This window comes from Myxocyprinus asiaticus, chromosome 14 (genome assembly GCF_019703515.2).
Source record: "Myxocyprinus asiaticus isolate MX2 ecotype Aquarium Trade chromosome 14, UBuf_Myxa_2, whole genome shotgun sequence".
Taxonomy (NCBI): Eukaryota; Metazoa; Chordata; class Actinopteri; order Cypriniformes; family Catostomidae; genus Myxocyprinus; species Myxocyprinus asiaticus.
In genome coordinates, this window is record NC_059357.1 from 18708868 (window position 1) to 18721612 (window position 12745).

At 38.0% G+C, this 12745-nt stretch overlaps 1 protein-coding gene across 1 annotated transcript in view; it reads left to right on the forward strand.

Moving 5' to 3' along the window:
- LOC127451954 (voltage-dependent T-type calcium channel subunit alpha-1I-like) overlaps positions 1 to 12745 on the forward strand; it is a 293925-nt gene that overhangs the window by 219756 nt on the left and 61424 nt on the right. The window contains exons 13-20 of the mRNA XM_051717045.1: positions 2869 to 2986; positions 3608 to 3763; positions 4464 to 4551; positions 7699 to 7859; positions 8242 to 8727; positions 9964 to 10064; positions 11265 to 11388; positions 12064 to 12132. Of these exons, the coding sequence (XP_051573005.1) occupies positions 2869 to 2986; positions 3608 to 3763; positions 4464 to 4551; positions 7699 to 7859; positions 8242 to 8727; positions 9964 to 10064; positions 11265 to 11388; positions 12064 to 12132 (1303 nt within the window). The remainder of the gene's footprint in view (positions 1 to 2868; positions 2987 to 3607; positions 3764 to 4463; positions 4552 to 7698; positions 7860 to 8241; positions 8728 to 9963; positions 10065 to 11264; positions 11389 to 12063; positions 12133 to 12745) is intronic.

Genomic DNA, 12745 nt, shown 5'->3' on the forward strand with positions numbered 1-12745 from the left:
TACTCCTAGTAGTTTCTCAATCTCTGTTCATCTCTGACTGTGCACTTGTGTCTAATAAATGCTAGCCACTATACACTTTATCACACAAAGCTACCAAAATCCCACACCTGACACTAGCCCCCCACTGTAGCTGGATCATGGTGGACTCTGCATGGCTGAGCATCTCAGCTGCACAGGCGTTTAAGAGTATGCCTTAGCTTTGGCTGCGAGTGACAGGCCCATAAGGATCAGAGTGAGATTGATGGAGAGCAGAACAATAACACTCAAGCCCCTAGTGCCCACTGACTCACCCGCGTTTCCCCTGCAGTGCTGCAATTCCAGCAGAGTGCACCAAGACAGATGGAGGCTGCTGCAGAATTGAGTGTTTAAAGCAATCCCAACGATCCGTCTTTCCCAGTTTCGTTTAGCTCTCAGTGTCTCCCCCCTTTTTGAGTGTCTCAATGTATAAACCCTCATCTGAAAACAATGCCCTGATTTATAACTCTTAAAGGGATAAAGTCGTCAGGATTTTTTAACGGTTAGCAGATGCCCGGGATGACGTAACGTTGGAGAGAATAAATCAGCAGTACAGACTGGAAGCTCTAGGTGTGCCAATTGTTAATTCTTTGATTAGCTTCATCATCTCAGGGTGAATTTCATTTGAAAGTGATCATCCCTATTCCCCTCTCCCTCTGAAGGGCACAGGGTATTACAGTATCATATGTGGAAAACCCTAACCATAGCAATGCCTTTTTATTTTTAATCAGAATCATGTTACCTTGATGATGTAGCACCAAAATATATGTTTATAGCCATTAAGATCACTTTTATGTCAGATATTGCCTTTTTGTGTTTTTAATTCAAATTAATTGTAAAAAATGTTTACTGTCTCTCTGTGACTTTTTTCTGCAGTACACAAAATGAGATGTTACACAGAATGACAGGTTCAGCCATCATTCACTCTATTGTATGCAAAAAAGATGCAATGACAGTGAATGATGACTGAGGAAGTCACTCCCTAACATTCTGCCTAACATCTCATTTTTGAGTTCCATGGAAAAAAGAAAGGCATAATGAGCAGTTTCATTTTTGGGTGAACTACCCCTTTACCATTACCATAGGTTTGAAAATGAATCATGAGGATACACTACCCAGGATCATCCCTTTCCCGCAGTGCCCTTCAATGGCACAAAAATGTCTATTTGGAATTCACCCACTCTGTTGCATAGAAAACTACACAAATGTTAAAATAACTTCCTCATTTCCATCATCTTTCACTGGTTAGTTGGTATGTATGTAGTATCACTCCTGTTTCATCTGTCTCTGTTGGTATTACATTCTGGATCCTGTTATCTGTCTCTCTCTCTGTGATCTGTCTCATCCCTGGCTGCTGTCCAACCAGGACATATGTCTCCTTACATAGTACTCATATCATTTTTATAGGCTTATCTCTGGCAGACTCATTCATCTTTGCATCTCACATCCTGTTTAGGTCGATTGAAAACATATGGTATCAGAATAGCTAAATATGATAAAAACATTCAGGGGTGAATTTGCAAAACATTTGCAGCTCGTTTGGGAGAGCATATTTCAATGTAAAAACCTGCGTCTTTTGCACTAACCACCCATAATCCAACTTAACCGGGCGCTAAATGCATTGAAATAGCATTGCACTGTATGTATTTAAATGCATTTATTGTCATTGTTTTCAGTGCAAAAATGCCCCATTTGTATACAAATTAGGCTTATTATATGCAGGTGGTAAGAAGAATTTTATTGTAAAGAGACATTTGCGTACATTTTTGATGGAGAGGAGTGTTATAACCAGCCATATATCCAGACCTCCGGTGTAGTCAAACGCATATTTAAACAGCCAAATCGTGCAACTGGATCACAGTGGTTGAAAGATACTGTATTACATTCCCAGTATAGTATTCCAGATCGCAGTAGTCTGCTGCAATCCAGCAGTCAGGACCAACCTGCAAAATCTGGAATTGCGCCTTGAAAATTGCAAAAGTTTGAAAAGTTTGTGTGCATGTTGCCTGACTTGTATAATTCCTTTGGTGAATCATGCAGTAAAACAAAGTACATAGTGTGTGCAAATAAACAACACTATCTGTGGGCGCAGTTTCTTCTTAAAGAGATCATTTTCATTTTTGGGTGATCTTTCTCCTCATTTATACACCCTGATGCCATCCCAGATCTGTATGACTTCCTTTCTTCTGCTGAACACAAGCGAAGATTTTTAGAAAAAATATCTGAGCTCTGCAGGTCCATAAAATGCAAGTGAATGGTGGCCAAAACTTTGAAGCTCCAAAAAGCATGTAAATGCAGCATAAAAGTACTCTATATGACTTTAATGGTTAAATGCATATCTTCAGAAGTGATATGATAGATGTGGGTGAGAAACAGATCAATATTTAAGTATGCTTTACCATAACTCTCCGCTTTTACTTTCCATTTCACATTCTTATTCTTTTGTTTTTGGCAATTTGCATTCTTCACATATCGCCACCTACTGGGCAGGGAGGAGAATTTATAGTAAAAAAGGACTTAAATATTGATCTGTTTCTCACCCACACCTATCATATCAGTTCTGAGGATATTGATTTAACCAGTGGAGTCATAAGGATTACTTTTATGCTGGCTTTATCTCCTTTTTGGAGCTTCAAAGGCCTGATCACCATTCCCTTGCATTGTATGGACCTACAGAGCTGAGATATTCTTCTAAAAATCTTTGTTTTAGTTCAGCAGAAGAAAGTCATACACAATTGGGATGGCATGAGGGTGAGTAAATGATGAGAGAATTAAAATTTTTGGTTGAACTATCCCTTTAAGTAAATTCTCCCCTCAAATGATTTGTCTGATCTATGTGTCTTTTGTTTGCAGTATTCTGGGAATGCACATATTTGGCTGCAAGTTCAGCCTGAAGACAGAGGCTGGGGACACGGTACCTGACAGAAAAAACTTTGACTCCCTGCTTTGGGCCATTGTCACTGTGTTTCAGGTGTGTACCGCTCTCAAAACACATCTCATTTATGAAAGTATTGCTGCAGGTGACTGGAAACACAGGGCAACTGGGAGCCTGATGAAAACACATTTAATCACAAACACCTGCGTATTCTCTATGGAGTTTAAATGTTTAGACTATAACACAGTAATGGAGATGCTATTACTTTAATAAATCTAGCTAGGAATATATACAGTATATTTAAATGCTTATATATATATATTGTTCAACCAGTTAGCTCCCATGAAAACACCTTCTCAAAGGGCTAGTTAACCCAAAAATAAAACTTCTGTCATCATTCCCTCACCGTCATATTGTTCCAAACCAGTTTGACTTTCTTTCTTCAATGGAAAACCAAAAGAAATGTTAGGCAGAATGTTAGGTTCTGTCACCATTCACTTACTGCATGGAAAAAAGATGCAATGAAAATAAATGGTGACTGGGGCTAATGTTCTGCCTAACATTTCTTTTTGTGTTCTGTGAAAGAAAGAAACTCATACCGGTTTGAAACAACATGCAGAGTGAGTAAATGATGACAGAATTTTCATTTTTGGATGAACTAGCACTTTAAAACTATACTTTATAATTGTGTGTGTGTGTGTGTGTGTGTGTGTGCAGATCCTAACTCAGGAGGATTGGAACATGGTTCTGTATAATGGCATGGCCTCCACCTCCCCGCTGGCAGCCCTGTATTTCGTCGCCCTCATGACCTTTGGGAACTATGTTCTGTTCAATCTGCTTGTTGCCATCTTAGTGGAAGGATTTCAGGCAGAGGTAAAGTACACATCTTAAGGCATCGTGGTAATTGAGTGTTTTGACTGATACACAAAACAATCTCAGATGTAACGAGCAATAACTTTTGGGTTTAACTGCCAATTATTAATTAAAATTTCATGTTCACTGTGTTTATTTGAATATGTTATCTAGAAAAAGAACATCTGCTGACTGTAACACTTTTCGTAACAGGGTCAAATTTGTGGCAGTGTTTAGCAATGAAATGACAGCAGAGAACATGGAGTGGCTTTAACAACTTAACCGGTGGTCCAGGGCATTCCACAGGCTCTCAGGAGGGTTTTGTTGAGATTTTGTTATTCTTTGGGGTGGATATATTTTCAGTGTGCACGGGCATCTAAATAGGGCTTCACAGGCAGGTAGGCAGACTGCGGGAGTAGGTTATCTTTCCAGGGACATTGCAGAAGTGGGCCTCCAGGTTAAGGTGTATATCCAAGGCACAGAGAACTCTGTGAGGGTGAGTGGGGAACTAAAGCAAATGCGATTGACTTTCAGAGGGAGGGCAAAGAGACTGACATATATTTATAAAAAAATGCTCATAGCTGTTTAGTTATTTTACGAGAGCGTTTCTGTCCCTTTGTCTTTTCTTGCTGTCTCTACATTTCTCTATTTCTGTAAGTCAGCCTAGCTTCTCTGAGTCCTATCCTGAAATTGTGTTCCTGTTTTTTTCTTTCTGGGACAGGGTGATGCTAACCGCTCCTACTCAGATGACGACAGATCCTCTTGTAACTTAGAAGAAACAGAGAAAAAGGACTCACTCCAGTTATCAGGTACTGAGCTACACAATGGCAAAGGAACTGTTTTTAACTTGCATGGGTTTCTGGACCTTCTGTACAGTACAGTCATTTAGAGTAAAACCTAGTTTATGCAATGGAAGAAGCCAAACTTTTTTCACCCTAACAAAGTCTGCGTTTATACTACACACAGCATCATTTTAAAATAAGTTTGCTTCGTTTCTTTACCTTCTTGAACTTGTCACTGAGCCCTTAAGTTAATTGATGTGATTCCATAATCACCAGAATTTCTCTCTATGAGTTTGTCTCCATGCTGTATTTGTGAAGATTGTGTTGAGCATATAAAAAATCGGATTTTGAACAACTGTTAACAACTTTAAGATAGCGATCCTCTCAGCTGGCACACGCAATTGTAAATAAAGAAGGTCACGTCTAAACCACACCCATGATGTGCTCTTTGACTCGGCGAGTTCCCCTAGGTTAAGAATTTCAAGGATGTGTGCGAACAGGAGAAATATCACCAAGCGAACACCTTAGCAGAGAAAAAAATCATCAGTACTTTTTGTCAAGATTTTTAGGTGAACTAAAACAAGCCTGTTCACCCAGTAAGTATAAATTAGCCTTAAAGGGCTCTCTAAAATTTGGGGCTTAAACTTCAAACTTCAATTGTATTCTGTCTAATGTGATGGTAAATGTAAATGAACTGTTAAAATGATTGTTTACTTACTGTCACAATACGAAAATTTTGATATCAATACCAAATTTGATGAGTACCATAACAATAATGTAAATTAAAACATTCATATTAAATGTTTTAATTAAAAAATTCTCATTAAACATTAAAAGTTTACAATTTATTTAAAAGTAAAACAGGTTAAGTTAAATCAGGCTACATGACTGGGCATTTCTGGAAAGTTGCAAAGCAAGGTCAGCATGGCCAAATTAATATTCAAACAAAGCCTTTGTCATTAGGATGTGTAATTTTTCCACCAGCAAACCGAATTGTGCCGTTACCAATATTGTTTATATTGTTACATTGTTTATTTTGTTTTTGATTTTGACTTAGTACAAACTTTTCACATCCCATGTGAAATTATTGCAGATTCCTTTAAAAAGTCAAAAATGAAAACTATACACTAAAATGTCTCTTGAAAAGCTGGTCAAAAAAATCAGCACTGTGAGATGTGAGGACATTATGTTATGAATAATGCATGTACACACTGCAGCTTTCAGTGGCTCCCCACAGACAGAAGACAAACTTACATGCTCCAACCAGTGTCGCCTGGCATGAGAGGAGGGTTAAGATATACCAGAAATCACAGAAGCTTGAAAGTTTAATAGGCTTGGTGGAATATACTTGTTTTTAATTCCAAACCACAAAAACAAAACAAGTTGTTTTACCTCATTGTGCCTTGTGATAAGCCAGCTACTGTAATGTTTCTCAGAGTGCTGTGTGCTGTATCATTGTATACAAGTGGCGGCTGGTGCTTTTCAAGACTTGGAAAGCACAGCCAATTTTCTTTATTTTGGTGTCTGCAGTGTTGTTTCCAAAAGCTGTTTCTAAATTTTCTTCTCAGTGAAATTACTTAAAAGAAAAAATGGACTAAGCTTAGAACTGTAGTAATGCAAAATAACTGCAATAAATACATTAAAAATGCCAATAGGCAAAAGATAGGTTTGTGGAAGTTATCCAGCTGTGTCTTTATCTCTGACCTCTGAGCACTATGGTCCTAATATTGTGCCAGATGTTGTTTTCTACTGTTGTAGCCCATCCACCTCAAAGTTCAACGTGTTGTGCATTCTGAGATGCTACAATTGTACAGAGTGGTTATCTGAGTTATTGTAGCCTTTCTGTCAGCTCGAACCAGGCGGGACAAAAATATATGAATTGAAAACCCAATGTCCAATAAAAAATCAGATGCTTTTTCAAATGCAACTTGCACACATTTTGCTCCCATAAACTTGCAGTAAAGCACAGCATCCGGGCAGGACCCAAAATGACTTTTTTCCAATGTAAATCCATCTTTACTCCACTGAAATCACTGATACAGGTATCTGCCATAGACTTTAATGGAAGCACATATTCAGTAGGGCTCTATAGGCTGTGTGTCCAATGACGTTTATGGACATATTCGTTAAGAAAAATAACAGATTACATTACTTGAACAAATTGTTCAGTAGTCCTGTAATATTTTGTATTTTATTTGTTAAAATACGCTACTGAAAAGCACCAAGAGTGATATGTAATATATACAGATTATTTGTACCTATATTCAATCTGAAGCAGCAACAGTGATAAACAGCGTGATAGTGACATGTAATATTTTATCATTTTAATCCCTAAAGTACGATACCAAAATGCACCAAGAGTGATATGTAATACAGTATATATAGATTATCTGGTAACATTTTGCAATAAGGTTCCTTTCGTGAACATTAGTAAATGCATTAGGTATCATGAACTAACAATGAACAATATATTTTTACAGCATTTATTAATCTTAGTTAAGGTTAGTTTATAAAAATACAATTGTTCATTGTTAGTTCATGTTTGTTCATAATGAATTAACTAATTTTAACATATACAACTTTTAATTTTAAAAATGTATTTGTATATGTTGAAATTAAAATTAACCAGGATTAATAAATGCTGTAAAGGTTTGTTCATTCTTAGTTCATGTTAACTAATTTTAACAAATCAGACCTTATAGTAAAGTGTTATCGATTATCTGAACGTACTGTATATTAAACCTAAAGCATGTAATTTAAGCGGCACTATCTTCACCAAATGGAAAAAGATTTCCGAAAAACTCCCTCATCTTCCAGTGGTTGTACAAACAGACCTACACCAAACTCACACTATTGGTTGAGCCAATATTGCTGTGCTGGGTCAATCAAACAAATTAAATATTGTTTAATTTTGGCACACTGTTAAACTTTTAGGTCAACATACAAATGGCTGACTTACAGTTGATTTTGCATATTAAGCTGGGATATGAGAAAAAGCTTTGACACTGAAAATATTACACATGTCAGTTTTAAAAATATTATTGCCACATAGGGGTAGCCATGCTTCCCATGTAGTCTTAAAGCAATCACCACTGGTGTATACACAGTGAAACAGAAAGAAAGAGAGAATGTGTAATCAGTTTTAGCATGTGCATTTTCCTCTCCTTTGTGCAGATCCCAAGATTTCTACTTTGACCCCTAATGGGCATCTGGATTTGGCACCTGCACCCAATGCCATGGGCCTGTTCCCATCTGAAAGGTTGAGCTTTACCCTGGGTTCTCGCAAGAGCAGCGTGAGCTCCCTGGGCAGGGCCAGCCTGGAGCAGACAACTCTGGTGAGCCATTTTACATGCCACAGTCAACCTGCCATTCATTAGAGTATCTTGCTCTCCAAGAGGGCAGCGGGGGCTATATCATACTACTCCAGCAATTCATAAACCTTTAAAAAAGCACAAAGAACACAATAATTATCCATCAACTGTGCATGTATTAGCATTTAGCGAGACATTAATAAGACACTTACTCAGCACTTAGAAAGCATAACTACTTGTCTAGCTGGCACTATATTAGCATACACACAGAGGGTCATTGAGTAGGCACTCAGAGAGCTGAGAGCAACTTATAAGCCGTATAATTATTTATTACAATGGTTTAAATAATAACAGTCCTCGTGAGAAGGTTGGTGTTCTAAGTGTACTTGTGCTCTGTGTGCATCAGTGTCCAGGACGAGCCTCATTGTACCACAGTTGGGGACAGCGTGCACGGCAAGGTGTATGGAGTCGCAGGTCAAGTTGGAACAGCCTGGGTCAGTCCTCCAGATACCTGGAAATGGAGATGGGGGGAGGAGGGGGCAGTTTAAGGGTTCGTAGCCCTCATTCCCGCCCTGCTGAGCAGGAGTCCCTGCTGTCTCCTCTGCCCCCTCCCCTGCTTCCTCCTCTGCTCTCTAGACGCTTCGTCCCACACAGAGAACGGCGGGCACTCTCTCTGGAGCTCCCAGAGCTGCTGCAGGTGCCCATGCAGGTCTTGCCTCCACTGCACCCCCGCCAGGGCAAGAAAAGTTTCTCCGGGGGGCTGGGAAGCGTTGGGGAGCACCAGAACTGTAATGGGAAGACACCCTCAGTTCAGCCACAGATCATCAAGGAAGTCTACCCTCAGGTCAACACACACAAGGACAGGGAGGATCTGGACGATGAGCTGGATTATGTAAGTGTCCGCTGAACTATCTGAGGGTATTCTGGAGGCTTTGTGGTATTCTTGAGACCTTGTGAGTTGATTCTACATTAAATGTTGAACCTAGAAGTAATAATTTATTACATGTTTAAAGGATAGTTTGCCCCAAAATGATTTGCTCACCCTCATGTCATTCCAATCCCATTTTAGTTTCTCTCTTTAGGGAAAAACAAAATGAGATGTTTAGCAAAGTGTCCCTGGTGCACTTTACCATACAATAAAAGTGAGTGGGTATTGATTCTGTCGAGCTTAAAAAATGGCAAAAAGCACCATAAAAGTACAATAAAAGTAGTCCATGTGACTACACAATGTATTACAAGTCTTCTGAAGACAATAGTTTTGTGAAAGAAACAGACTGAAATTTAAAGGGATGCTTAATCAAAAAATGAAAATTCTGTCATCATTTACTCACCCTGCATGTTGTTTCAAACCCGGATGACTTAGCCTCAGTCACCACTCACTCTCAATGTATGGAAAATTAATGGTTTTCTGCCTGGCATCTTCTTTTGTGTTCCCAGGTTTGGAATAACATGAGGGTGAGTGCATGATGACAGAATTTTCATATTAGGGTGAACTATGCTTTTAAATAGTTTTTATGGTTCCTTTAGTGTGCATTGTCATTTTTGGAACTCAACACTCTCTGACTCATTGAATTTCATTCTTTTGAATTCCATGAAAGTCATTTTTTAAACAACATGAGGGTCAGTACATCAAATGATGCATACAGAATTTTAATTTTTGGGAGAACTATCCCTTTAAATGACAATTGTAATGGATTATCTGAGAATTATGGAGGAGTTTGAATTGTTGCAGGTCCGAAAAATAATAACTTCTCCACTCTTGCAGATCTTCTTGAAGCAGAGCCAATTTTCTATACAATAAAACAATCCACAAAACAATGAAAATCTCCCAATTAATATCTGTTGATGAGGAACACTAACAGATGGCAGTAGGCTCTCAGTTTTTAATTTACAGCCAGCCTCATGTTTTGTAAGCAATTAAGAGTAACATTATGGCAGCTGCGAAGGGACCTGAATCATTGGAATGCTCTGTTTCATAACTGCTTCAACTATCATACCCATTTCCAAGAAACTACTCCCACCCTGATTACTGCAGAATTAATCTCAGCCCTCATTTTGCAATCACACTGCTGCACATTGCCACCAGATCATAAATTGATTTACAGAATACACCTTTTTCTATTGGCAGAGTCTTTGTTTCCGGATCCAGAAGATGTTAGAGGTGTACAGACCAGACTGGTGTGAGACCAGGGAAGACTGGTCCATCTTCCTCTTCTCTCCTCAAAACAAGTCAGTCCTTTCACTATTCTCTTAACTATCAATACATTGCAATCCTAACAAACACTACACCAAAAGAGCTGTGGAAAGATGTTTCACCCTTTGACCTTGTTTGCACACATTATTTATAACAGTGGTTCTTAACTGGCCAGTTGCAATCCAAATAGGGGTCGCAGATCTGTCCTTATATGGTCAGCGAGGGATAAATTCTAAAGGCAAATAAAACAATGCCACCATATAATTGTTTATACTATAGTTAAGATGGCAAAATAAATTGGCTAATCAATGTTTAAAAGGGTGGAGAAAATACTTATAATATCTTTTGTTGTTGACGTCAAAGACTGTGCATCTAATCAAACTCATATGGTATTTTGGCGAAATTCATCTGTCACTTGGTAAGCTAGCCAAATTAGGCAGATGCCAACATGGACAGGTGGTGTGACATGCCCTCATCCTCGAAAATCATGAACAAAACTACACAAGGTAATAGAAAATACACCTAGACTCCATTAAATACAGGTTCACTTGGAGTGAGAATAAACAATTTGTTTTTGCTGCAAATAACTGGCTGCCAAGAGCATGAAACCATTGAAATTCAAGAGCATCTTGTATATTGCATATTGTTGGGCCTATGCAGTACATTGGCAATATGGTAAAATTAATAGATTACAATGTTTGATTTTAAGAACATTTGTGTTTAATTTTGTACAATAAACAATTTTGGTACTGTGTTGGGTCACACAGATTAGTAATCACTCCACGCCCAACAATAGACTGAAATGAACGAGATAAGGAAGCTTATGTCTCAGGTTGCTTCCCATAGTGGTGCTGATCAGATCTTTGAGTAACATAGAGGGAGAGATACCCACACACTTCTCCTTCTCTCCCGACAGTAACTTGGCCAGCAGTTATTCTGCTATCCCTGCCTGATCAATAGTACTGATGGCTTGCCAGCTCTTTAGTGAGTGGCTTGATTAGGATATTGATCTGTGTCAGTAAGATAGGAACCGATTATTCCCACCCTCTGCGTGCCAGTCTTCTTTTTTTTTCCAAATACCTTCGCTGCGAGGAATAAATTAGCTGTCTAGTCTTTGTATGTCCAGTTAAAGTTTGTGTTGCAAAAGAAAAATTTAGATTTTTACTGTAACATTCCTAGTCTCTGCTTGTTCTTTTAAGTCTTTCTCTATATATCTGTATTCATCTATTCTTCAGGTTCCGATTGCTGTGCCAGTCCATTATAGCCCATAAGCTGTTTGACTATGTAGTGCTGGCGTTCATCTTCTCAAACTGCATTACTGTGGCTTTGGAGAGACCCAAAATCCTTCAGGGTAGCCTGGTAAGACTGAAGCCTTTACTAAAGGAATAGTTCATCCACACACACACACACAAAAATGATGTCATTACTTACTCATCCTTTTCCCTTATGCATACATTGTTTTGTTTTGTTTTTTCAATGAAACAAAATTAGGCATTTTTAAAAAAATCTTTATGATGCTTTTCCCATAAAAAACAATTAATTGTGAACACATTTGTCAAGCTCCAAAAATTAACATAAAAATACAATTAAAATAGTCCATACTTGTGCTATATTTCAAGTCTTTTGAAGCCAAATTATACATTTTTGTGAGACTGAAATGTAAGCCGTTATTCACTGATAATCTTTTCATGTGACGCTCATGCCTAGATTCAAAAATGTGCATCGTGTTCGGTTGCTACACATAGCATGCAATGCTCTATTGGCCTCTGACCTTTTTGGAACTTGACAGACATCAATATGTTTTATCATTTCATTGTTGTGTGGAAAGAACGGTGAAAACTTTTTTGAACCAAAGAATGAAATGAAGGTTAGAAAATAATGACAGAATGTACATTTTTGTCTGAACTAAATCCTTATACTTGTGTTGCAGTACTGTATGTTGTATAAAGTATTTCCCTTCTTCTCTTTGCATAATTCTGGTCTATATTTCTCTTTTTCTCTCTTTTTCTCTACCTTCATCTTCTCTTTATGCAGGAGAGGCTTTTTCTCACAGTGTCGAATTACATTTTCACAGCCATATTTGTGGGGGAGATGACTCTCAAGGTAAATATTTACATTCACAGCATGCCAACATTGTGGTGATTTCAGGGCTGCCATGTAGAGATTTTTCTCACCCTGTGTGTGCTGCTGTACCTCTGACCTGTAGTGAGGAATCAAGATAAAACTTGCAATATGCTTTTGGTTGTGGTTGCATTTACAGTATACTATGCTGTGTCTGTGTCTGTGACACAGCATACATTTTTTATCTGCTAATAATTATTTAAAGCTTTATTTCTCTTTGAATGTGTATTTTAATGGTTTGAATTCGTATTACATAGATATAATATAATTCATTCAGTTATGCATAAAATACAGTGGGTTTCAAATGTCTGACACCACATTGAAAATCTGGGGTTCAAAATCTTAAAATTTAAACCTGGAAATAAACAATGTTTTAGAATTCTGTAAAATATCAAACAAATGTTCAAATGAATAAGAAATATTTCTAATTCTGCACTATAGCCGCTTTCACACATACAGCCCTTTCAGGAAAGTTAACGCTATTTTTCCATTTAGAGGTCATGTGCCGATCGAAAAAAAAACCTAATCTTTCTACAAGATGCAGCAGTGATGACGAGTGTGATGCTGATTTGCTCAAAGAGAAGAAAACATTCGA